This window comes from Lagenorhynchus albirostris, chromosome 7, assembly GCF_949774975.1.
Source record: "Lagenorhynchus albirostris chromosome 7, mLagAlb1.1, whole genome shotgun sequence".
NCBI classification, from domain to species: Eukaryota; Metazoa; Chordata; class Mammalia; order Artiodactyla; family Delphinidae; genus Lagenorhynchus; species Lagenorhynchus albirostris.
The window spans coordinates 74,932,301-74,958,807 of record NC_083101.1 but is presented as its reverse complement, the minus strand read 5'-3'; the positions used below and the strand labels follow the sequence as shown (position 1 = coordinate 74,958,807).

The following is a 26,507-nucleotide window of genomic DNA, read 5'->3' as shown; positions in this document are numbered from 1 at the left end:
TAAACATAAACACTTCTATGAAGACATTTTTAAAGACTAAGCAACCACAAAATTTTGACTCATTTTCCTTCACAGTATTGATAATTATTAAGCAAGCATTTCTAAATAATCAATTGTTTTTTTTCCTCATCTTTTGGCCACGCCACACAGCTTGTAGGATCTTACTCCCCAACCAGGGATTGAACCCACATCCCATGCATCGTAAGCATGGAGTCTTAACCACTGGACCACCAGGGAAGTCCAGTAATCAATTGGTTTTTAATATTTAGTGAGCTAAGGGTATTATAATACAAGTAAGAAAATTTAAGTCTCCTGAAAGGCATGATATACTGTATTACAGAATGTAGTATGACATCTTATAATTAATTTTGTACCAGTAGAGTATCTTCATCCCTGATAAGTCATTTGCACAAATACAGAAAATAAAAAGCTCATTATAAAACAGTTCACCGTGCTTTGAATTATATATATATTATAGACCAACTTTCTGAATCATAACATATATTATTATGCCTTTCTAAACACAGAGAGGCATAATGAGAGATGTAGTACATAAATCTATGTGTTAGCCTCACTTCCTTACTTAAGCATTATAATGGAATATTATTACCAAAAGTAACAATTCTTGATTCACTACTCATAAATACACAAGTACCTTACCAGTGTCACTTTGGTATAGAAACCAAAAAAAAAAAAAGTATTTCAGAATATTTCTATATAGTACTAGAAATCTAATTTTTATTCCTGAGCTTTTCTTTTCTTCAAATTATTTCAAATTTCTTCAAGTTATAGCAAAGTTTACCAACAAGAACCTACTGTATAGCACAAGAAACTATACTTAATATTTTGTAAAAACCTATAAGGGAAAAGAATCTGAAAAGGAGTATATATATACATATGTATGTATATATAACTGAATCACTATGCTGTACACCTGAAATTAACATGACATTGTAAATCAACTATACTTCAATTTAGGAAAAGTTATAGCAAACTTTTATGTTAAGAAAAATGAAGATTAAAATAGCTAATATATGTATGTAACTCCCTAGTTAACAATGAATTTTCACATTCATTCTTTTATTTAACCCTTACAATTTTGTGAATCAAGGAATAAGAATTGAGTAAAATAGCCTCTTTCAGTCTACAATTCTGATTTAGTAATATGATACTGTAATACTTGTACAAAATATACTCATCTTCTTAAAATAGATACCTTTCATCCCAGTTTTCATTCCACTCAAACCTTGTTGTGTCACAGGACGATCAGCAACTCTGATTTGAGAGGACAGAACTCCTACTGTCCCTATGGGACCACCACGAGAGCCCAGTCTTGCTGTTCCAGGTGGCATCTAAATGACAAACAAGATTCAGTTTTAATAAACAAGAAAAAGACTGTGCCTCTAATATTGTTAAGACTGCAAAGAGAATATTAAAAAAAACTAAGATTCTATATAATTTGTAAAATTTTCCTTACATTTTAAATGTCTGAAATATTAAATAAAATTAACCTCTAAAATTCTATGATAATTAAATAATACATTGCTTTAAAATTTAAAATTCTATGTGTAGATGTATTTATAGTACTCCCAAACTGGAAAGGAGCAAAATGTCCACCTATTTGTTCTTATTTAATCATAGGAAATGGTTATAATTCCATTTTTGTAAAATAAAGTCTGGAGGATTACATTAAAAAATAGTAACAAAGTTTACCCCTATATAATGATATAATAGTTCATTTTTATTTTATGTTTTATATAATTTCATATTTTCAACATCATTACAGTAAGTATATATTACCATTAAAATCAGAAAAAAATAAAGAAATTTTCATCTTGAGAAAAAAAGATATAATTACATCACAAGATAGCCATATAAGTATTAAAGAGTTTCCATCATTCAGCAAGCATTCATATTATTACTCTACATGATTCTCTACTTCAGGTCTGCAGAATCTAATGTAATATTATACACCCTGAGGAAAGGTCAAAAGACTCCCTTCTTGTCAGTTCATATAGTATGTACAGGCATGGGAAGGTATAAAGGACAGCCTGAAACTGTTCCAAGATATCCTTCTTTTGTTTATCTTCCTTTCCCTCTTTTCTTTTTTCTCACTCTCTGTCAAAGAATAAACTAGTAGATTTAAATATGTAGTAGAAATTTTAGATAGAGGTTAGATACAACCATTCTGGTTGATTTTGATTGTTTTTAATTCTTTTAGCTGGTAGCCTCAAATTCTATCAGCTAACATAGTTCTCAAGTGACTCTGAGAAGTACTTGGTAATTAATTTGAGTATGGGGGCCAGGAACAGTAACACATTCCAAAGAATACATTGTATACAGGAATACTGTCAACTACAAATTCAAATGAAATGAGTTCAGGATTATCCTGAGTGATCTTTGGGAAGGAATGCTAAATCTCTCCTTGGATAAACCTTCTGAGTAATTTCCTCTTTGGCTCTATGCAAGCATAATTATGACAGCTACTCAAATAACTATATCACTTAAAAAAAATTTACCAGATTAAAGTATAGAGAAGAAAGCATAAATTAAAACTGCACAGGGCTTCCCCTGGCGGCGCAGTGGTTGACAGTCTGCCTGCCAATGCAGGGAACAGGGGTTCGTGCCCCGGTCCGGGAGGATCCCACATGCCGCGGAGCGGCTGCGCCTGTGAGCCATGGCCGCTGAGCCTGTGCGTCCGGAGCCTGTGCTCCGCAACGGGAGAGGCCACAACAGTGGGAGGCCCGCGTACTGCAAAAAAAAAAAACAAAAACTGCACACATTGAAAAGAATGGAGTAGGTATTCATGTGTTCACACAGAAATATGTTTACAATACCTTATTGAAAGAAAAGGACAAGATAAATAAGAATGTATACATATAGCACTGTCCTCATTTTGGAAAATACTAAAACCATACAATTATATATGGATGTGTGTTAGTGTTTGTAAATGGATAGAAAAAGGTCTAGAAGGATACACATCACACCTTAGACAATGGTTATACCTGGGGTAGAAGGAGGGAACTCTGACACTTTTCCTTTCCATGTTTTACAGCAAGCATTACTATTTTAGTAACTGCAAAAATTAGTTAAAGCACCTGGCAAACAGTAGGTGGCCAATATATTTCAGATTCCTTTTATAAATATTTAACAAGCATAAATTCTTACTCTTAGAATAATAGAAAAAGATACCCTCGCTCAGTACCATATATATGAAGACTTTAGAAAAATCATTTCAGTATAAGTTGATGATGATGTTGATAATATTACCTAAAACTCTAGAAAAATCTTAAAACTTTAAGAAAACCTAACTTTAACAAAATTATTCCCTCCAAAAATTGCTGCTCTTCTTATGATTTAAACACAGGACCCAACATTATCTCTAGTTTGCAATTAGTCTACCGTCCGAGCTTGAGTACCTCACACGCACCTTGAGATAGGCAAAACCATCTCTTGTGAGCATCAGAGAAATAACTATAAATATTTTGGTGTATTCATTTCTTTCTATGTAAATGTAAATATATATATATATATATATATCTTTATGTTAAACGGACACCACACTGCTTTTTTCACTTAATACTGTACTATAAAGATATATTATTTCCTGAAATATATTTTGAAAATAATTTTTAAAGGCTACTTAATAGCCGATTATAGGGATAGACATATCATAATCTATTTAAGATTAACCTGTTGTAAGGCCATTTAGGCTGTTCTCAAATTTTCACTATTATAATTATAATGAAGATGTAATAAATATCCTTACAGGATATTATTCTGCTTAGAATTATCAGCTTATAAAGTTTACCAATTCTTTCTAATGTGGTGTGTTTCTCTTACTGATTCACTGATTTATGACACTCTCTATCTTACATTAAGCTCTTAACATTTACTAGAGTTTGTTTCTAGGCTGCTGTAGCAACCAGAACACTGTTTTACTTCTTATATTTTTATATTAGAGTATTGTACTTTTTCTTATTTTTGCCTTTGTACCGTTCTAAGTGAATGCTAGAATAGTTTTACAATGATATTCCTTCCTCTACCCCAAGAGAAATCTCAAGGAATCTTGATTGGACATAGGATTTATAGCTTTAATACAGAAAGAGCTTTTACAAATGAGTAAACTTTCCTTTTTCATTTTAAGAGTCTGAATTCTATGTATGACATATATGTTGCAAATACTTTTTTTTTAACCAGTTTATCATTTTTCTTTTAACCTTTTTATGATGTTTTCAATTTTTTTAAATTCAAATATATAAATATAAAAATACTTTCCTTTTCAGTACTCGATGTTTCCTGTTATTTTTACAAAGGCCTAGCCTACGCCAAGTTTATACAAAATACTTACCCATATTTTCCTCTAATACATTTATGGTTTCATTTTTTAAATATAAAATTTCTAAAATATCTAGAATTCTGTGTGAGGGAGGGACTTGGTTTTTTAAAACAAATGGTTTACCAGTTATTTGAGTGCACTACTGAATACTCCATGTTTTTCCAACTAATTTGAAATGTCACCTTAATCATTAATTAAATTCTTACATGCCCAATTCCATTTCTGGTCTTTTCCATTTCACTTGGTTTTGGCACCAATACGCTATACCACTTAAATTATTGTAGCTTTAAAATAAATTTGAATATCAGCATGAGCAGGCCTCTTTCTCATAACAGTGTCTTTCAAACATTCTCCCACATTTATACTTCTATATGTTTTCCAAAAAACATACTTATATAATAATATGTTTTCTTTATAAAGAAAAACAAAGAAGAATCTCTTATTATAGACAAGCTTTCCAAATTCTACCAGGATATATGCATAATAATTCAATTATTTGTTTTAAACTTACTCCAGTTGCCACTCGAATATTTCCTGATGGGGGCCGTATTCCAGAAGGAGGCCTTCCTGTCAATCCAATCCCACCTCGAGAAACAGGCCGAGCTGCTGAAGGTTTGTGATTACTGGCCATTGCTTGCTCACTTTAACCACTGTTTGGAAACAAGGAATAGGTCTCCTTTGGTATCTTCTGTAGCAAGATAGTAGTGACCTGCATACCCTTCCTTCAAACATTTAATCCATGATGACTTTTCTTGCAAATTGCCATTGCAGGTATCACTACGTACAAGGTTGAGCTTGCTTTAATTCTGTTCAGATTTGACATTAATGTTCTATTTAGAACCATGAAGTCATTTATTACAACATGCCCTCCTCATTTCCCTGTTATCTTATCAAAATGCAAGCCCCTCTAGATATCTTTCTCTCTTGGACTCTCATCCCATACTCTAGTAAGCTTTCTCTCTCCCGGCAAAACCAGTATCTTTCTTCTCTGCCGATATTTTCTCTGTGAGTTCTGGTCTATAATAAACTCCTTTATATTCTCAATCCTATTATAAATAGTTCCTTTTACACTTTGCCTTAACAGGTTCCCGTCTTCTCCTGAAAATGCTTTTGGTAGTGAAGGCTGTTTTAGCTTCCTGTCCCACAATTCCAAAGCAAAGGAGTACACCGCACTCTCCTTGCTCCACAATGTCACTGTCAAAACATTATTCTTCCAAGTTTTTAAAAAAATAAACAGGATTCTCTTCCTTTGAGGACCAAATAATGCAACTATATTGCCTTGCATCTTTCTTGGTTGCTTTTATCTAGGGACCTCCTAATCTCTCCCCCATGTTTACTAGTCTTTTGTTCACAGTCCTCTATTCCAGTACCACCAACATCCTGGATGACTTCCATATGGATACTGGATTCAATATGTAACATTCTAGCTTCACAGTTCCCTGACCTAAATTTCAATAATTATTTCAACTCTATTTTAGTCATTCATAGCCATGGCCAGAGCTGGAGCTTGTCATCATCTGGAATTGCTTCATCTCAAATATCTTAATTGAAACACTTTATTCTCTGGCCTTAATTTCCTCTCCTTCTACCTTTTTCTCACCTTTATTCTCACTACACCTCCCCTTAAACTATTTCCTTTATTCACTCATTCTCTCCCAGTTTACCAGCCTCCTCCTTTACTCATCAGAATATATTATTATTTAAAGTTTGGGCTAATAATTTAAAATAGCATTTTAAAATTATGGGTCACAACCTATTAGTAGCTTATGAAAACAATTTAGCAGGTTATGACCAATATGGTTTAAATATGAAATAAAATAGAAAATACAAGGGAGTTCACTGCACATAGGAAGAGTACTGTTTCATTAAATTCTTTTTCAGTTATATTTATATAAATTTACACATATGTGTATACTGGTCTATAATGTAAAATATATGTCCTATTATAGGTCATGTTCAAAAGAGTTTTAAAGATACTGAACTAGAGAGAGAATATGGAGAAAAAGAGTGCCCAAGACTCTGGCCTCAGGAATGTCAATACCTAGAGATTGCACAGAAGAGGAGAAACTAGTATGAGACTGAAAACGAAGACTCAGAAAGCAAACAAAAAACCAGGAGTGTGTGTCAGAGATGCCAAGAAAAGGCAGGAATGGTCAATGCCATTTTCTGCTGGGAATTCAAGTAAGATGAACACTGAAATGTCCATTGGAATCCCCATCCAAGAAACCATTAGTGACCTTGAGGAGGTCAGTTTCAAGGACTCCTTTCCTTCTCAATATTAAATTACTGTCTCAGGAGCACCATCAACAAATTTGCATCCTCGAACTCTTCTTCAACCCTTCTGGCAAAATCAGAAACCATTCTCTACATTCAACCTGGACTGCTGAACACTGTTGATGGAAATCCCAAGACTATACAGACTGGAGAACTGCAAAGCCATAGTAACCAAATTTAGATGGACCCTCATCTCAGAAATTATTTTATTAATCCTTTATAAGCTACTCCGTCCTTGATGATTCCAATTCTTAACCACTTTTCTAATTAAGTCTGTTCCTGCCACTCTCAGCAGATGACTCAATTTCATAATTGAGAAAATTAAGACATGAAATCTATCACATTTGGAGCACATAAACTTTCCTATATCCACCCTGACCTCCACTCTCAATAGCCATCCTTTCTTTCATTCAAGATCAGTCTCTATTCTGATTTAACCTCTTGATCCCATACCTCTGGGACATTAGCTTCCCTCTCCTTACCAACCTCCTTCTCCCTCACCCCTGCCCCAATTTCCTTTGGGGCATTATCCAGCTCTTACGTATGTCTTTAAACTTTCTCCTTTCTTTCAGTCTGTTATAATGTTCCATTCTTTCCTAACCTTAAAAACTAATTTCTTGATCCTGAAACCACCTTTAATACAGTCTTATATGTCCTTTTTCTACACAGGCAAACTCTAAAAAATAGCTTATATCCATTATTCTCTACTTTTTCCACTTCCTCTATCTCCTGGATTCCTACTATTCCATCCAAATGGTTCCTGCCAATGCAGCTAGGAATGTAAATGTCATCTCTCTGTTACTGGTGTCCACTCCTACATGAAACCATCTCCGTGACACTCCCCTCCTCTGTTTCTCCTTTTTCAGTCTCCATCTTATTCTACCTGCCTTTATTAGCAGCATTTCTCAAGATATCATCCACAGTCTATTTTTCTTTTTCCTCTTTAAGCTCTCATTGTGCCACCTCATCTACACTCAGGGTTTTAACAATAAGCTAATGACTCACAACACCGTATCTCCAGTCCTGACTTCTCACACTCTAAGGTGTTTATATCCAAATAATTACTTGACATTTCCACTTCAATATATCATCAGTATTTCAAAATAAATATATCTAAATGTAAACTCATTGTCATTTCCCCCAGATTTGCTCTTCCTCTTGGTACCAACTTCTAGCCACACAAGTCAGAAATGTAGTCCTTGATTTCTCCCTCTCCTTCATTTCCCATAGCTAATGAAATAATACTACTGATTGTATGCCTAAATGCTTAAAATCTAACTTCCTCTCCATTTCTATAGTACTGCTCATGGACTCAAGTGGATTATTATACTGGCCTCCTGAGTGGTCCCCTTGCATAACATACATCTTGCCTGTTATCCTCCCTAGGAATCCTTCAATGACCAGACCATAACCACCCCCACCTTCTTCAATTTGAATTTACAGGGCTGACCTAAATGCTACGATGGATCCATACACATCTCTGTCCCAGGACCTATCACACCAATTGAAATAATCTGCTTAAGTATTTCTCTACCTTGAAGGCAAGAGCTTCATATCTTTATATCTCCAGCGTATATCTCAGGGCCAGGCAAAAACTTTGTTCTTTTGTACCGTCTGAATTTCCTCCCACATGAAGGCATTGCCAGTTACAAAAATTTACTAAACTATTAAAAAGGAACTAAATTATTTCTCGAACTAAAATGGTTTCTCAGTTTCTATAGCCCATGCCCAGTACTTCTTCCCTGGCTTTCCTTAGCATCATTCATGATCAGTCCTTGGATTACTTCTCGTCTCTCCATAATATTTCATCCTTTTCTTATAACTTGAACTAGGCTGTTTACTCATAAATCAGTATCTCCTGTTCTGTCCTTTAAACTGGGCACCAATTCTAAGTTTTCAACTGTTTATTGGGAATTTCTATTCAGATATCCCATTATCACTTTATATTTAATAGGTTCACGCCAAACTTACAACCTTCCCATTCCAACTAGCTCCGTGATTCTATTTTCTTGACGTTTTGAACTTTTTGGACAAAGTAGTAAAATTACTACTATTATTATTGCAAATAGAAAAGAGAGTTTCATGAAACAACTTTTTGAAAGGCAGACAAGATCTGTGGTCAAAACGGTTTCTCCCAGAGAAAGCTAATACAATAAACCTGTTTCCAACAGAATTAGTCAGTGTTAATCCAGCTTTCCTGAGGAACTTTAAGAAAATGTACGATATACAGAATTTCCACCTGATTTTCTTTGCCACTGCTTTACTATCGTGGAAGAAGTTTAGTTAGCATTAGATCAGTTCCACCGGGTAAAATAAAAGGGAGAGGCACTAGTAACAAATATGCCACTAACTCCGGGGTTAGTCATTCAAATGTTCACACAATCGCTGGGGTTATTCACACAACCAGAGAGGTTCCAGAAAGTTTAGGGATGCTAACGGAGCTCCGTCAGTTACCTGCCATATTATCCCCTCTGGACGTGTTTCCCTATCTGCAGTGTGGAAGCGAGCTCTAGCTTGCACAGCCGTTGTGACGATTCCAGATACTTCACATGAAACATCTGGCTCCTAATTATTACAATCATTATCCTCCCCGAATCAACCATTTTAACATATAGGAAGAAGTGGAAAGTTGCTAAGTCCCTTCCGCTCTGACCAACAGACAGAAATTTATTATTACTTCGAGTAAAATCCCTCAGCCCACAGTGAACTTTATCTTTGAGGCGCTCGAATCGTTTCCTCTGGTCTCGCCTTGGCAGGTCTCCACAAGGGACTGTTTGAGGTCTCTCCTCACGCTCCGCCGGACTAAAAATGGAACTTCCTTGGCGGAGGAGAACAGCTAAGAGCTGGATTTATTTTGTTTGAAGCGCATCAGCATTTCCAAGGCTAAAATAATCGGCAAGGGAGGCAAAGAGGAACCGGGATTTCTCACCTCCGCCAGCGCTGAGGGCGCGTAAGGAGGGAGGTCGCTCCGCGGCGGGGCGCGGAAAGAGCGAAGTCGCACGACTCAAGGGCACTCGCACTTCTTTCCGAGCCCTCCACCACCGCGTAGCCCTCTAGTCGGGCCCGCGAACCCGTTAGCTCACCCGAGACGCCCCGCTCACCTGCCCGCAGCTTTCCTGGGCCCTCAAGGCCTAACCCCTAGTGGCCGCTTGCCTTCGCGTCTCCCGGCAACGGGGGCTGGTCGCGGTGAGGCCCCCTCCTCCTGATTGGCCAATCCTCGGCCTTCGCTCAGTGAAGCGAGAGTGAAATGCTCTCGCGAGGTTTGAGGACTACCTTCTGTTACCTCGATACCTCTGGAAGACAGGGAAAACGGCGAGTTGGCTAGGGAAGAATATTTTATTTAAAAACCTTGGTTTTCTTTGTAATCAGAGTAACCTCTCTTGATTGTGTGCATGACCTGAACTCACTCCAGCGAGTTTTATCATATCGCTGTGTAACATCATTTGTAATACATCAGACTTTTTAATAAGAATTATTTGAAGTTATTCCGTGGTAGGCAGCATTCATTGCACAGTCTTTTTGTTTTTCATAAGTAGTAGTTTCCTTCCTGTTAGAAGGAAGGAATACAACATAGACGATACAGCATTAAGTATTGATGCGATTCTGGTACCATGTTTCATTTCATTGAAAGTTTTATACCTTTAGGCTTCCTTTCAGAGTTATTTTGTGAGGGCTGAATTAAAAGCAAAGTTGTTTTAAAATAATGTTTTTTAAACATGTTTTTTTAAAAAATGAGAATTACGTCGTCTCAAATCCTATTTCTCTAATAAAAGTAACTTGCAGTTTGTTTTTTTTCCAGTCTTCCTATAGACAGCTTAAATATGATGGGAGTTCAAAAAAAAAAATGTGATGGGATCTCTAAACATACATACATATTGGACTTTTAACATTTTCACATTATTCCCATCTTGCATACTTTTTTTTTTTTTTTTTTTTTTCCCCGGTACGCGGGCCTCTCACTGTTGTGGCCTCTCCCGTTGCAGAGCACAGGCTCCGGACGCGCAGGCTCAGAGGCCATGGCTCACGGGCCCAGCCGCTCCGCGGCATGTGGGATCTTCCCGGACCGGGGCACGAACCCGTGTCCCCTGCATCGGCAGGCAGACTGTCAACCACTACGCCACCAGGGAAGCCCTTGTATACATTTTTTACGCCCAGATTTATTCTCTTGTATACCTGCCTTCAAGTGGGTTAAAACCAGTGCAATACAAAATGAAATAATGTCATGTGATTGAGTTCTCAAAGTTTGTAAAACATTTTCACGTAATTATTCCATTTGAGACCAACATATTTGTAATGGTCATTTGTTATATTTATGGTCGTTGCAGTGAAGGGTGGTAGAATTTGCCATCCCAAAATATGCCACTTTGGTATTATAAGGATTATTTGGAGGGGAAGGCAAGTGAAAAGCAGGTACAGGAAAAGTTCTCTACTATTCTGCTATTTGCTTAAAAGCAGAATATAAATTTTCAAAAGTGCCCTTCCTTGCTTGTTAACCAGGAAGGACAAAAGTTAATCATTGGAGACAACTTCAGACCTTTACCATCCTGGAGACTGCACCAGAAGAATCTACATAAAAACTTTACTAATTAATTAGCCTTTACTGCTAGTTTCCCATATAGTCGGCTTCCCATAATTTGCTGTCTCTAAAGATTTAAAAGTTCTTTTCTTTTATCGCTTGTGTAAAAACTTATTGTTCCTTTGTTAAGATGCCATATAAGCCCAAGCTCTCGTCACCTCTTTGAGTTATTCATCTCTGAATTTCTCCCTTGTATATATGACATACACATTAAAACACCTGTTTTTCTCTTGTTACTGTCTTTTGCTACAGAACCCCAGCAGAAAACTTTTCTGCTAGAAGAGTAGAAAGAAAAAAAGATATTTCCTCTCCTACAACCTCTAACTGTCCAACTATTCCGTATGTTGTCTCACAAAGAAGCTACTGACATTTCTCCCTTAGTGTTTTCAGACGTTAAGGACCCAGCATTTGCCATTTGTATAGAGATGTGACAGTTTGAGAGAAAATTTTAAATCTTTAACACGTAAAACTTTTTTTAAAGTACCAAAAACCCGGCTTAGTATTCACAGAATTCAAGGAAAGTGACTTGTTTCCAACTTGACCCCAAGCTCTCTCGTTTTAATTTAAAAAAGTTTAGATTAAAAAAAAAAATCTCGGGGAACTACTCAGAGAAGGTTTGGGGAAATCGGCGGCGTAAACCTGCCCCCAACTCTACACGCGACGCAAATTCACTCAGCCACAGAACGGCACTCAGCACAGCGGACTAAGATTTAAAATATCCGGATTGGCGCGCCTACGACTCACGCCCCGCTGGCGCGTGGCATTGTGGGATTTGTAGTCCGGCCCACATCCGGCATCACAATAAAAAGCTCAGCCGGGGCTCGGTGAGGACGCGGGCTCGGGAAAGTCAGGGATTCGGGCGCCCACTCTGAGGGGCTGGACGGTGGTATCTCTTTCTCCGTTGGCGGTCCAGCGCGCATGAGGGAATCGAGCCTCAGTTCCTCAACGGCCTCAGCAGTCGGGACGCACACACTCTGCGTCATGGCGGGCTAAGGCCGATGATGAATTCCGGTGCGCACGTCAGGGTTGCTGTGTCACTCGGCTCGCTGGGCGCGCCCCTTCCCGGCCGCCCTTCCGCACCGGCCTTCGGGCTCTTCCGGTCCCGACGCCTCTCACCTTCAAGGCCCTCACCCGCTGCACGCCCGGCTTCCGAGACGGACTGATCTTGCGCGGTGCTCGGGCACCGGGCGCCGGACCTCCTAGGGCCATGGCGAGTGGCGCCGCCAGGTACCGGCTGAGCTGCTCGCTCCCGGGCCACGAGTTGGACGTGCGGGGCCTGGTATGCTGCCTCTATCCACCGGGGGCTTTTGTGTCCGTGTCCCGAGACCGCACCACCCGCCTCTGGGTCCCAGACAGGTGAGCGCTGCGAGTCCCGCTGTTACCCGGCTGTGCTGCAAGCTTCCTTCTCTGGGAAGAGAGTGACCCTTCCCTGCCCTATCCTGCCCTTTTCCTCTTTTCCCGGCCTTTCCGACGGTCCACGCTCCCTCCCAGTTCTTAGAGCACTGGCAGTCTGGGCACGCAGTGTAAGAAACTAGTGAGGTTTACGTGGAAAGAGCACCGGGTTGGGGGAACAGAGACCTACTTTCTTGTCCTAACTTGACCACTAAACGACTGAGTGACCTTGGACGAACTTCTTATTTTTTGTGGCTTCAGTTTGTGGACGATGATTTCCTGTGTTTCTTTTCGATTTGAAAAACTTTTGACGCCAGGTGCACCCTCCTTAATGAGGCCGTGTGAAAGCATCTGGCATGTGTAATTTAAGGAAGTCCACTTCTTTCCCTGGAATTTGTTCTGTAGTCTTCCCTCAAATTTGAGAATTAAGGTTCTCAAAAATTGCATTGCAAAAAGTTGTCTTGGCCCCTCTCCACGTTGTCCAGCTCAGACTTTCTTAGTCTGGTGTATGTGATAGACTTGGGCGGAGGGGATGAAACCGGAGTGTGTTTTCTTGGGGAGAGAAAGCCCATTGCCTTTAAAAGATTTTCAGAGAGATTAATCAAAAAAATATTAGGAAACAGAAGGTTAAGCTCCAGTCCAAATCAAGTTCAAGGGTTTAGCCCTGATTTAGTTGTTGTAACAGGAAATTTAAGACTTGGAAGACAGATTTCAGTTCAGATAGGGAAAATTTGAGGTAAGTTACTTCAGGTAGTAACTCTCCCATCAGAGGTTTCACTCATTGAAACCATACGTTTTCCTCCATAAATTCAGATGACAACTGTTTATTGAGTGGCTCCTATTTGTTTGTGATCCGGAAGAAGAAGAAAAGGACAGACAAGTTTCCTGTGTTTATAGATCCTGCCTACAGTCTGGGAGGGAAGATGGATGAAAAAACAACCAAGTAAATAATTACGCATTGGCATGTGTACTATGAAGAAAACAAATATAGATATAACATACAGAATTGAGTGGAGGGTGACGTTAAAGAAAGAAGCCTCTCTGAGGAAGGTGTTTTTGGTATTTGTTTTATTTTCTTAAATGATACTGAGTTTGAGCTGGTCTAGGGAGTGAGGAACCAGAAGGGTTGAATTGGAAGAGCACTGTAGACTGTAGGAGGAGCAAACACAGTGGCCCTGGATTGAGAAGGAGGAAATTCCCAATGTGCGGGAGGGAATGAACTGTGAGGTGAGGGCAGGTCTTAGAGGCTGGCAGGAGCCAGATCATGCCCTGGGAAGAGGGCTGAGGAAAGAAGTCAGTGGGTGGAAGCCTTCAGAGTTTCAAGCAGAGGACAACATTATTTGACTTACCTGTGGAGAAGTTTCTGCTAGCTTCAGGTGGAGAATGAATCGCAAAGGGATAAATGTGGAAGGAGACCTGTTTAGAGGCTTTTGCAGTAGTGCAGCCAAAATACGACAGACTAAACTAGGGATATTGTAGAGGAAACTCCTATACTGAATTAGATAAGGTCTTCTCTAATGCTTAAGATTCTGTGATATTCCAAACCACTTGGTAACATTGATACATAACTTCTGTGTATTTGAGTACAAATTACTGATTAAGCTTGTACATTTAAAATTTTGTTCAGTAGAAGCACATGCCCAGTAGGATATGAACATTGCAGTAAAGAGTAGCTAAAGGATGCTTGTTGTAATAGTTGAATTCTGTTGAACAGCTAAATCCTCAAACTTTTACATTGTAGGACTGTGGTAGGTTGATGGGAGCTTAAATCACTGGATCACAGGAACTTGACAAACTTTGAGCTGCAGTGACCCTCTCTTTGAAAACTGTTTTTTTTCACTTAGTTCATGTTGTCTTCCGGTTTTGTTTTTTAGAATTCATGTGGTATTCAATTAACACTGATTGAGAGCCTGCATTTTACCAGGCACAGGACTCCATAGTGAGGGATTGGTGAGATAAGGTTGTTTTCCTCTCATTTCCAAGTGCTGTGGTAGAGCATCTCATAGTCACTCTTAGGCATCCTAACAAGTGTCTCAGCCGCACCTTTAGTGTGATAAAAAGTGCCCTCAAGGCTGACATCCTGACAATTTCTATTTATTTCATGGTATATTAATAAAATTAATGAAGTGCAGTGAAATGTTTGGAGCCAAGTAGTAAACATTTTTATTTTCTCATGTACATTGTTGATAGGGCTCTGAATTGGGGTGGATAATGTAGGGGTGGACTGGTTATGATGGGGGATTTAATTTAGTTTCAAGGAGGCAAAATAGTTCTATTCTAGGGTGGACTAAACCAGATATTTCATCTTTCACAAGAGCCCACTGAAAACCCAGAAAGCCTCCGGGTCTTCTGAAGGCGCTTCAGAATGGAGATGCCATTTTTTGGTTGTACATTGAACTGAACCAGTCAATATGCCTTTGTTGCAGACTGCTTCAAGCCTCTAGAAGCCCACCTCAGAGTAAACTGGATTTCCCAAGTCTGTCACCAACGATTGCTTTGCCTTTTGAAAACTACCCGTATTTGAAAGACGCCAACTTCAGATTCAGCATCATGTGTTAAATTTTCCCTGACCATGCCAAGGCTGGAGTGACTTATCCCTCATGTAAACACTCAGCACCTTGGGTCCTTAGTCAAGTAGTTATACAGAGTTTAAGAAATTAGAGCCATTTCCTTCCTCCCCTCCGACCCACTATTCCCTTTTCTTGGAGGCAAAATTTTCATGTCTTTTAATGGCTTATTTTTGAATTTTGCTTCTGTATCTGTATATAAAGTGCTATACTACTATTTCTTTTCATTTAAAATTTCTTTTAGTTTTCTGTTTTAGCATTTTCTGTTAGTTCTTATTATGGAATATGAAAATTTAGCTCTCATTTCTACCCTCTACCAACCCCCATCACATATGCATCCTTTCTATGTCCTGATCCTTATAACATAGTTTAATTTAATGTAGACTAAATCAGTGTTTTGTGACTGTACAGAGTCTATCTACACCTGAGCTGTGGAATAAACTATGATAACTTTTCCTCAACAATTTTATGATCTCCCTATAGCTAATAATTGTCTTATTTTTGGTTTTCATTTGTTTAATTTTCTATGTATTTATCATTAATTCAACTTCATATTGTTTGCTAGTTGTCTAACTCTCCTCTCAAGACCTCTAGACACATTGAATATATAACAGTTTCATTTTCTTGATGATGAAAACTTTCTGACCTGGTCTGTCTGCCTCTGGTGCACAGCTGATCCTGGGATCTCCCTTCACTGTCTTCTCAAGAATCCCTTTTTGGACCTCTTGTCAGATTTCTATTATCAATATCCTTTAACTTTCTTGGTTTTCTTCCTTGATACCTTATTGGAGCACATCCTCCAGGAGCTTCCTGAAATACAGTGCAGTGATAATAAATGTATTAAGACCTTGCAATTGGAACATGATTTTAGCCTGCCTAGCTACTTGAATAATAATTTAAATGTTTGTAGCATTGTAGTTTCCAAATTTTCTTCAGAATTTTGAAGCCATTGCTCCACTGTATTCACTGTGTTACAGTTGAGAAGTCTGAAGCCATTCTTATTCTTGACCTGTTACTTTTTCTCTCTGGGAGGTGGTCTATATTCATTCATTTTTCACGTTCATTAAGTGTGGTCCCTTTTAATGTCCATAAGTCATGTCCATACGTTCTGGGACATTTTCTTAAATTCTTTGGTTTCGTCTTATTTTCTCTGTCCTCTTTTCTGGAACTTTTTATTCATATATTGAATTTGTTTCTAAATTGCTTTTTAATTTCTCTCTATAAATTTCTTTCTTTCTCTCTCTACTATACTTCCTCAGAAGTTGCCTTAACTTTTTGTGAAATTATGTTTTTGTTTCATGGTTGCAATATCTTATACCTAAGGATGGCAATGCTGATTTTTTTAAACTTATTTTCTCCTTAGTGGTCTGTTTCCTCCAAATTGGTTATTTCCCCTCCCTGTTTGTTTTGGTCACTATTTTACCCCAAATGTCTGGTAATTCTTATTCTGTGCTTTCCATTAAGGGTGGAGAACTAAAAAACTTGAAAGATCTGTGTATCCGTGGAGCTTCATGGCTATGAGCTTCACTGTAGGGTTATCTGGCTGGACTGTTTCATAGGGCTGATCTCCTGCCCAGAGGATGATTGCCTGGCTTCTAGATTTTGTCTTTGGTGGTCTTGGCCTCTATGGTGAATGTACATGTTTCTCAAACCCCAAGGATCAACTGTGCCTTGTGTCTACCCCCAGCCAAAGACTTTCACCTTTTCTAAAGAAAAAACTTCAGACTTTTGCTGGGTACAAGAGGGGCAGTTGTCTGGCTGGAGTGTCTTTTTTTTTTTTTTTTTTTTTTTCTTGATGCTTAAAGCATTTTTTCACTGATTCAAGAAGTACTTAATGATTACCATGTAAAACATTGTGCTACAAACTTGGGCAGAACCAGCTCTGGATTCTGCCATTAAGAGCTTCACAGATCACTACAGTAGATACACACAAGCATCCATCTGTACTGGGGAGTGCTAAGGGACACATTTAGGTAGATTTAGTGGTTTATATAATATAGATTTTTAAACATGTCCTATCTTTTACATTTCTTTGGGCTTATTGATGAAATGGTTTCTAGGGCTTTCCTGGTGGCGCAGTGGTTAAGAATCCGCCTGCCAATGCAGGGAACATGGGTTCGAGCCCTGGTCCGGGAAGATCCCACATGCCGCGGAGCAACTAAGCGCGTGTGCCACAACTACTGAGCCTGCACTCTAGAGCCTGCGAGCCGCAACTACTGAAGCCCGCACGCCTAGAGCCCGTGCTCTGCAACAAGAAGCCATAGCAATGAGAAGACTGCATACCGCCACAAAGAGTAGCCCCCACTCGCCGCAACTAGAGAAAGCCCGTGCCCAGCAACAAAGACCCAACTCAACCAAAAATAAAAATACAAATTAAAAAAAGTTTCTAAAACGACACTTAAAAAAAAACACCACCAAAATAAAGTAAACAAGTTAAAACTAGCTACTACCAAATACCTTCCTTTGAAGATTTTTTGATACGATTCTGTGTCTGATTCCAAAGACTTTCAACTAGTCTTCCTAATTCTAGTTTTTTGTTCCCATTTCCTAGAGATGCATAGTGCTGCTAATTCTTGAGCCTTCTGCAGATTCGTTGGTAAATTGGGCCTCTTACTTTCCCTGATGCCTGCTTAGAACTCATTTTTTTCAAGTATCCTAAGGCCTTTACTACTTTTCTGTCAGCTTTCAGTATTCAGTTATATTTCTGTTCTTTTTTTCTTATTCTCTCTGGCCTTGTGGGTTTATGCCTTTCTTAAAATATACATAGATGGATAGATAGATATAAAATATACATTATATATATTGTTTAGTGGTGTTTGGGAAAGGAGTGAATATAGATGAGCATGTGTGCAGTCTTTATCTGGGAGTCTTCCCTTTTATGTACAGTTGTTTTATCTCCTTCAGCTAGATCACAAACTCCTTGATTTAGCTTGAATCAGGGATAAAATTCTTTTATCCCCCTCTACAGCTAACTTACTGCCTTCCACATATAGTATATCATAATCTGTTGTTTGACCTGTTATGTAAGGGAGTGGTGCTAAGTGAAGGATGTGTATAACAAATTGGTAATCATTCTAATTCCCAGGCAGTTATTAATATGCTGTGTCCCTAGAGCAGTCATTTGTATGTCCTGTATTAGTTCCTTTAGTTTGCATATTGAAAGTGATTGATAGTCTAGCTGTTTAGATACACATGCTATACTAATGAGTACTAAGTTAACGTTTCAGAGTGTGCAAATGTCCTCAATGTGTTTACGGCTTATTGATAGTAGATTCCATTATCCTAATTGCATGAATGTTTCACTTCACCAGGGATTTCTTAAGGTAACAATCACTGATAAGTAGAAATGCAGATGGAGGAAAAAAAAAACCACTTATGATATTTGTCTCCTTTCCTTTCCTTCCTTGTTCTTTCTGTTAATTAACATATTCTTAACAGTGAAACACTAATTAAACTTCTCCTAATCTGATTAAGCCTCTGTAGTAGCTAAGACAAATTAGGTATTTAATATTTAATTTAAAACAATAGATTCTTAAAGTGGTATATAAAGTTCAACCTAGATACTAAAAGAAAATGAGTACTTTGACAACGTCTATCTTAGGCTAAGTCAGAGGACAAGTGTATATCTTATGAATTATCATGTCTTTCTAGTCCTAACAGGGGCTTTACAGAAATGCACTGTATGAGCGGCCACTCCAATTTTGTCTCTTGTGTATGCATCATACCTTCAAGTGACATGTACCCTCATGGACTAATCGCCACTGGAGGAAATGACCACAATATTTGCATTTTCTCACTGGAGAGTCCAGCACCACTTTATGTACTAAAAGGTCACAAAAATACTGGTGAGTATAATGCTTTGGTATTTTTCTGTTTGAATAAGTTTCATCCTTTTGAAGATAAAATTCTTGTATCTGCTTTCCCTAGTTTTTTTTTTTTTTTGCGGTACGCAGGCCTCTCACTGTTGTGGCCTCTCCTGTTGCGGAGCACAGGCTCCAGACGCGCAGGCTCAGCAGCCATGGCTCATGGGCCTAGCCACTCCGCGGCATGTGGGATCCTCCCAGACCGGGGCACGAACCTGTGTCCCCTGCATCGGCAGGCGGACTCTCAACCACTGCACCACCAGGGAAGCCCCCTAGTTTTTATTATTATTATTTTTTACTTATAGCTATGGCTTAATAGTGAAAACCTTTTGGATCATCATTGTTCTGCAAATTCTCTGTTACAGACTTACTGTCATCAGTAATGGTTGACATGATTATATATGTAAAAAGGAAAAGATTATGGTTTTATATACTTTGTAATTTTGGTTTTTCAGCTATCTTGTGCAAGAAATTCATTTACTCAGGAAAACTGAGAGCACTTCTTTATCTTTGGGCTGTTATGTCTGTATTTATGCAGCAAATTAAAGCCCCAGAAGGAATGTATTTAGGGTTCTGGTATCATTATTTGAGAGTATTTAATACTTTTGAACAGCATTTTCTGTGATTTGTATTTCTGATTCTTTTATATTCCTGGATTTGTGTTTGCTTAACAGCTCTTTGTTATAAAATGATATGCTTAATCAGTGCAGTATGTATACTACTTTTTTTTAATGTATCTGGAATAGTTTGGGACATCTGTAAGCAAATAGTATGGCCCATAAGCACTCTAAACTTAATTTCTTTAAGGAGTTTGTAAAATGTTTTGTGTGTAGGTATGGGAAATCTTCAATACAGGGTGATACAGATTTTTTTAAACTTTTTGAAGGAAATCTTCAAATGTATACAAAAATAGAGACATAGTATTTTATAAGTTATATATAAACAAACATAAAAGAGAATAGTGTAATGATCTTTTCTACTCATGTATTTACATAGCTTCAAGGATTATCAACACAAGGCCTATCTTGCTTCATCTTCTGCTTCTTCCAAAATATTATTTTAAAGGAAATTTCCAATATACTCTCTCATTTGTAAATACTTCAATATATAGCACTACAATAGGGTTTGGCAAACTTTCTGTAAAGGGCCAGGTAGTAAATATTTTAGGCTATGCAGGCCATACAGTCACTTTCACAACTGCTCAGCTCTGCCATTGTGTGCAAAAGCAGCCACTGACAGTAAATGAGAGAACATGTCTGTGTTTCAATAAACCTTTATTTATGGACACTGAAATTTGAATGTCATAATTTTCACATGTCAGGAAGTACCTTTTTTTTTCTCTCAACCACTTGAAAATATAAAAACCATTCTTAGTTTGTGCACTGTACAAAAACAGATGACCTACAGGCCACAGTTTGCTGACCCCTCAAAAATATAAGGATTCTCTTTTTTTTTTAACTAATTAATTAATTAATGTTTGGCTGCGTTGGGTCTTCATTGCTGTGTGCGGGCTGTTTCTAGTTGCGGCGAGCGGGAGCTACTCTTCGTTGGGGTGTGCGGGCTTCTCATTGTGGTGGCTTCTCTTGTTGTAGACAACAGGCTCTAGGCGCATGGGCTTCAGTAGTTGTGGCACGTGGGCTCCGTAGTTGTGGCTTGCGGGCTCTAGAACGCAGGCTCCGTAGTTGTTGCGCACAGGCTTAATTGCTCCACGGCATGTGGGATCTTCACAGACCAGGGCTCGAACCTGTGTTCCCTCCACTGGCAGGCAGATTATTAACCACTGCGCCACCAGGGAAGTCCCTCTCTCTTTTTTAAAAACAATATCATTATCACACCTAAAACAAAACAAAACCTAATTTCTCGTTACCAAATATCCAGTGAATGTTCAAATTTACCCAGTTGTCTCAAATGTTTCTTTTTACAGTTTGTTTGAATTGTGACCCAAAGGTCCACTTGTCTTTCCATCTATTGGTTTCTTTCTTTTTTTAAATCCCCTCTCTATTTGAAACCAGCTTATTTTACCTGTAGAATTTCCTGTAATCTGAACTCCGCTGGTTAAAGCCTCATTTCTCTAGCCTCATGTTCCTCAGTCCCGTAGTCTTGTAAGCTATTAAATCTAGAAGCTTGATCAGATTCAGATTCAAGTTTTGAGCAAGAATTTTATACTTTCTGTTGTAGCACAACAGGAGGCATGTAATATTTCTTTTCATGATGTTAAGATTCATCCATTCTTTTTTTTTTTTTTTTTTGCGGTACGCGGGCCCCTCACTGTTGTGGCCTCTCCCGTTGCGGAGCACAGGCACCGGACGCGCAGGCTCAGTGGCCATGGCTCACGGGCCCAGCCGCTCCGCAGCATGTGGGATCTTCCCGGACTGGGGCACGAACCCGTGTCCCCTGCATCGGCAGGCGGACTCTCAACCACTGCGCCACCAGGGAAGCCCAGATTCATCCATTCTTTATAAAATTCCCTTCAGCCTTTGAAAATAAGTCTTTAACATCTACTGATGATCATTGCATAGACCCAGTATTTCATTAAAATTTGCAAATTATACTCTAATTCTACCATTATTTTTGGATTTAATAGCTAGCATTCTTCTGTAAAGAACTTTCCACATCAACTCTTTGGTTACCGTGTGAGACACACAGAGAAGACAGGATAAGCATTTTTCTTGCCCCTTCTCTCACCTCTTTTACTGGGTTTCAAAATGAGTTGATTCCCTAACATCTTTTTTTTTTTCCTTTTTTGATTCTCAAATTGTCCCATATTTGATTGGAAACCTCTTTTAAAAATTGGCTCCTGTGGCCTCTTGATAAGACCTTCAGAAGTCTTCCTTGCTTTTGGTAGTACAAAATGTTCTAGACCTGAAATCAGCCATTTTGCCAAGAAGCCTTATGTTTTTCTTTTAGTGGGAGATCGTATTTAGAAACCTCAATTTGAGTTGTAGTGGTGCTCACCAGGATTTTTTTTTTAACTTAATTTTGTTTTGTAATTATATAAAACATACATAGTTGCAAAGAAAAAACTATTCAACATGGTGCATTCAGAGAAATCTGGATTCTGTCTGTATTGCCTTCTCCCGCCATCCTTATAAGTAACTAATTGTTTATTAACTTTGTTCTTTCTGAAAAAAAAATTAGCAAATATGTATGTATATTTATGTTGCCCCTTTCTTAGATAGACGGTATCTTACTGCAGTTTTCTGCCCTGGCTACTTTTGCTTGATAATACTGTTCTAGGGATTACTTCATTGCAGTATATAGAAATCGTCATTCATTTTTACTATGGCATTGTATTTCATTGTGTAGCTGTACTATAGCTACTTTAACCTATTTAGCCAGTCCCCTATTGATGGATATCTAAGTTTCCAAATTTTTGCTAGTGCAAGTGTCTTTGTGCATATGTCATTTTGTTCTTTTGTGAGTGTAACTTAGGTATGATATCTAGTTCTGGATCAAGGGGTAAATGCATATTTAATTTTGTTATTGCCAAATCCCCACATTAGGTGTTAAAACTTTTTTTGCATTTCCAGCAGCAGTATATACGTCCGTATTTCCCTTATCAACAAAGTATGTTGTCAGACTTTCAGATTGTTGCCAAAATAAGTGAAAAATGATATTTTAGTATGGGCCAATTTTCATCTCTCATTATGGAGGGGTCATTTTTTCATATACAGAAGGGCTGTTGGCATTTTTTTTCCTGAGAACTATATTTTTGTCCATATAATGTGGGGTTATTGGCCATTTTAAAAGTCCTTTATAAGTTAGAGTTTTTAATCCTTTGATACAAGTTACAAATATTTTTTCATTTCATTATCTTTTTTTAACTTTATATATGTTCTTGTTTTTCTTTTTGTAATGCAAGTTTATGTAATCATATTTATCTTGATTTTTTTCTTTTTTTTTTTTTTTTTTTTTGCGGTATGCCGGCCTCTCACTGTTGTGGCCTCTCCCGTGGCGGAGCACAGGCTCCGGACACGCAGGCTCAGCGGCCATGGCTCACGGGCCCAGCCGCTCCATGGCTTGTGGGATCTTCCCAGACTGGGGCACGAACCCGTGTCCCCTGCATCGGCAGGTGGACTCTCAACCAGTGCACCACCAGGGAAGCCCTATCTTGATTTTTTTTTTAATGTGTTTCTCATAGAAACCTGTGCAGTAAAAATACCGCTTCACATTTTAGAGTATTTTTTCTGCCTGGTTTGTTTCTACTTTATCATAAGGTCATCTTTCGTTATTTTGTTAAGTTACTTGATGGTTTGAGGCCAAATGTCATTTCTTCCTTCCTTCCTCCCTCCCTCCCTCCCTCCCTTCTTTCCTTTCTTTCTTTCTTTCTTTTTTAAATTTAAAACATACCACATTAGTGAGTAGGAAATAAAGAAATTAATGATTGACATCTTTATGTCATGTCATTTTTCTGTTAGCTTTCTAGCCCAAATTTTATTTTCTAAATGGTAGAGTGGTACTGTTTTTTAGTCAGTGTATATATATAACACTTTCCAGTTACATTACAAGTTGCGGTTTTAGGTAATGGAGGAGGAAAGTGCCATCCCATGCTTCGGGGCAAGTGCCAGGGCCCATAAAGAGAGCTACCACAGTTTGCCTCTGGTCACTAGTTATTCAGCTTGCTCTCTCTTCTGCAGGCAAAATATACCCACTTCTCTCTCAATGTCAGACAAGCCAAAAGTCCCATCCAGTTGCAGCATCAAGTTCAAAATTAAGAATTTCTGGATGATACATAGTATTCTAAATATCAGGGAAATGATGCTCAGGTGTTTCTACATCAGGTCCAGACATAGTTCCTCTTAAATTTGGAGATCCGTGGACCAAAAAACACAAGTTATCTGTCACCCATTCACTCAGTATACAACTGTGGAATATTGAGGGTAGTCAGAGGAAGCACTCCCATTCAGAAAAGGGAGCAATGCAAGACAGCAGTTTCTAATCTGTAGTCATCTGAAATTCAGATAGGTGGCTGTTTCAAGGACCCCCTACTCTGATAGTGATAGGTTTTTGTGATCAGTTCCCTCTGGTCTCCAAAAGGGGTTTCCCAATCCATTGTTCTTCATGGCTCTCCTTTAACCCTCTGGGATTCTTTTCTGTTATTCTCCTTGGTCACATTGACCCTCCTTGGGGACTACCAACTTTTTCAACTTGCTTTCTGCTTGTGGGAGCTAGGTGCACAAGGGTCGTGTTAAGTCTTGAACAGTCACGGACATTCTTAGTTATTGGCAACATAACTCTCTGAAAAACTTATGTTTTTTACCTGTTTGATTTCCAGTCAGATCTCTTTGTCAGTAGTCATACCTCAGCTGTAGTCTAGATTTGCTGTATTACTCCCCATCTCTCCTTCTTTCTTTCCCTGTGTGCCTCTTCAGATTTAGCTACTGAAACCTTGTGCCTTTCAGACATTAGTTGGAAAGCTGAACCTTTAGGTTCTTTTCCCTGAGCTCTTTTCCGAGGTGAAAGCATTTATTTTCAGGGCAACAACCTTAATTTTCTTTGCTTTGAAAATGCTTTAAATCCATTTGGAAGTTTTGGCACTGTGCAGGATGGATGGCCATGTTTTTGATTTGTTCCTGTTGCATGGCTGGGTTTCAGTTGTCCTTTGCTGCTGAAAGGACTTCTCGGGTTTACATTTTTCATTTGGGCTTGAGAAGCAGTTGGCTCTTCCAACTCTGCAAATCCCTAAGTTTGGACTCTTCATTTCTGACTGGGAACCAGCCAGTTCTTGATCTCATTCCATTCTTTTAGTACCTAGCCAAATGTGGCCAATAGTAAGCGACACCCATCACTGAAGTCCTGTTTTCCAACCTCTTTCTTTAGACTACAAGTTTGTCATGTCCTGAGTTATTGCTGGTAACAGCTTTATCAAATGTTCCTTACTACATGATAAGGAGCACCAGCCTTCTATTCTGTGGTAATAGTCTCCTCATTACCTGCCTGTTAAACCACTGCCATATATTTCAGCTTTTTGCTTCAGCAGAGCCTCACTTTTGCTACTAATTCTGAATCAGTCAGGTAGGCTAGGTGACGTTGTGGTAACAGACAACTCCAGAATCACAGTGGCTTAATGCAATAAGTTTGCTTTGCTTCTTATAGATCCAGTGCAGCAGGGGGCTCTACTCCTTGTGGGATCCGGATGACAGAAGCTTCACTGCAGCATGTGCTTTCACAGAGATTGGAGTAGTGGGGAGGGAGCATGGCTTCATTGTGCACCTATCCTTAAAGCTTCCACCTGAAAGTAACATTATTTCTGCTCATTTTTCAATGCCAGAACAAGTCATGTAGCATACCTAAAGCCAAAGGAACTGGGGAGTTCAGTCTTACCATTTGCTTAGAAGGTGAAGAGCAGAAAATATTTGATGAATATAACTAATGGCTACCACACACGTTAAAATATTTATATGTTCCATGTATTTCCTGGAAACTTCCTCTTGTAACCTTCTAGCCTTTTGTTGGATTGGTACTACCTGGGCTAATGTCATCCTGGATTTCCCTATTTCCTAGACCCCGTGTTTTGTCATTCTTAACTTATTCTTTCATTTTAGTGTAATACAGCTGTTGCAGCTTCCTAAGAAAGCTGTGACATGGGGGTTAAATATATTGTATTTGCATATTGTAAAATAGCTTTATTCTAGTCTTATTGAATATTTGATTTTTTGGCTAGATGTAGAATCCTGTGTTAAAACCATTTAACCTCAGAATTTTGAAGGCATTGCTCCATTGTCTTTAATGTATAACGTTATTTAGAAGTTTGTCCCGTAGAAAAGATGGGGAATCAAAATAGCATCACTTTTCTGGTCCACTCCCAAACTTTTGGAGTCTTCTCTATTTCTAATGTTATAGAATTTCACAATGCATGTCTATCTCTGTTTCTCAAAGTGCCTTTCATTGGGCACTTTTGTGGGTTCATTCAACCTAGATATCATGACCTTCATTTTTAGGAATCTTTCTTGTACTATTTCTGTGTTCTTTGCCTCATCTTTCTCCTCCCCCTCCACAATTATCTCTTTCTGGAATCCCTGTTAGATGTTGGACATTTTGAAATTACTTTCTAACTTTCTTAATTATCCTTTCCTATTTTTCATATATTTGCCTTTTGGGTCTAATTCTCAGGAGACTTTTCTCCCCCTAGTTTTTTTTTTATTATTTTTTCAGTTTGGTTCTTCTATTTTTAGCATTTAGTTTTCTTGTTCTCTCATTAGTTCTTTTTTTATATTATATCTGTTTGCAAATAATACTGTATTGAAGATTTGTCTTCTGCTTCCTGAAATTGGATTTGTTTCTTATGGGTCCCCCAAACCCCTTCCCCCTTATTTTTCTGTTTCTTTGTTTTGGTTTTTCTCTTTCATGTAGGTGGAGCTTGATGATTGGTGGGCTTCGTTAGAGGGTGATCTGATGGTCTGACTTTTTAGATGGAAACCCTCTCGAATGTCTGCATCTGGAGTTCTTTAACATTATTCAGTCCTCTAGAAAAGAGTCCTCCTGCCTCTTACTTA

The 26,507-nt window shown here is 38.5% G+C and overlaps 2 protein-coding genes across 8 annotated transcripts in view; one reads left to right on the top strand and one right to left on the bottom strand.

Moving 5' to 3' along the window:
* Positions 1 to 9,810, bottom strand: part of IFT74 (intraflagellar transport 74) — a 78,137-nt gene extending 68,327 nt beyond the window's left edge. For 2 of the 6 annotated variants that reach the window (XM_060153516.1, XM_060153520.1), the window contains exons 1-3: positions 9,715 to 9,810; positions 4,851 to 4,989; positions 1,217 to 1,352 (exon numbers count right to left, since the gene is read on the bottom strand). In XM_060153516.1, the coding sequence (XP_060009499.1) occupies positions 1,217 to 1,352; positions 4,851 to 4,970 (256 nt within the window). In that variant the 5' untranslated portion in view covers positions 4,971 to 4,989; positions 9,715 to 9,810. Of the gene's footprint in view, positions 1 to 1,216; positions 1,353 to 2,519; positions 2,752 to 4,850; positions 4,990 to 9,542; positions 9,562 to 9,714 lie in introns of those variants that run through there. The other 4 variants (XM_060153517.1, XM_060153518.1, XM_060153519.1 and 1 more) reach the window with 4 other exon arrangements.
* A 2,447-nt stretch (positions 9,811 to 12,257) lies between these two features.
* The window catches only part of PLAA (phospholipase A2 activating protein), a 40,649-nt gene continuing 26,399 nt past the window's right edge, over positions 12,258 to 26,507 (top strand). Inside the window, exons 1-2 of one of the 2 annotated variants that reach the window (XM_060155177.1) lie at positions 12,258 to 12,545; positions 18,800 to 18,993. In XM_060155177.1, the coding sequence (XP_060011160.1) occupies positions 12,397 to 12,545; positions 18,800 to 18,993 (343 nt within the window). In that variant the 5' untranslated portion in view covers positions 12,258 to 12,396. The remainder of the gene's footprint in view (positions 12,546 to 18,799; positions 18,994 to 26,507) is intronic. The other variant, XM_060155178.1, reaches the window with a different exon arrangement.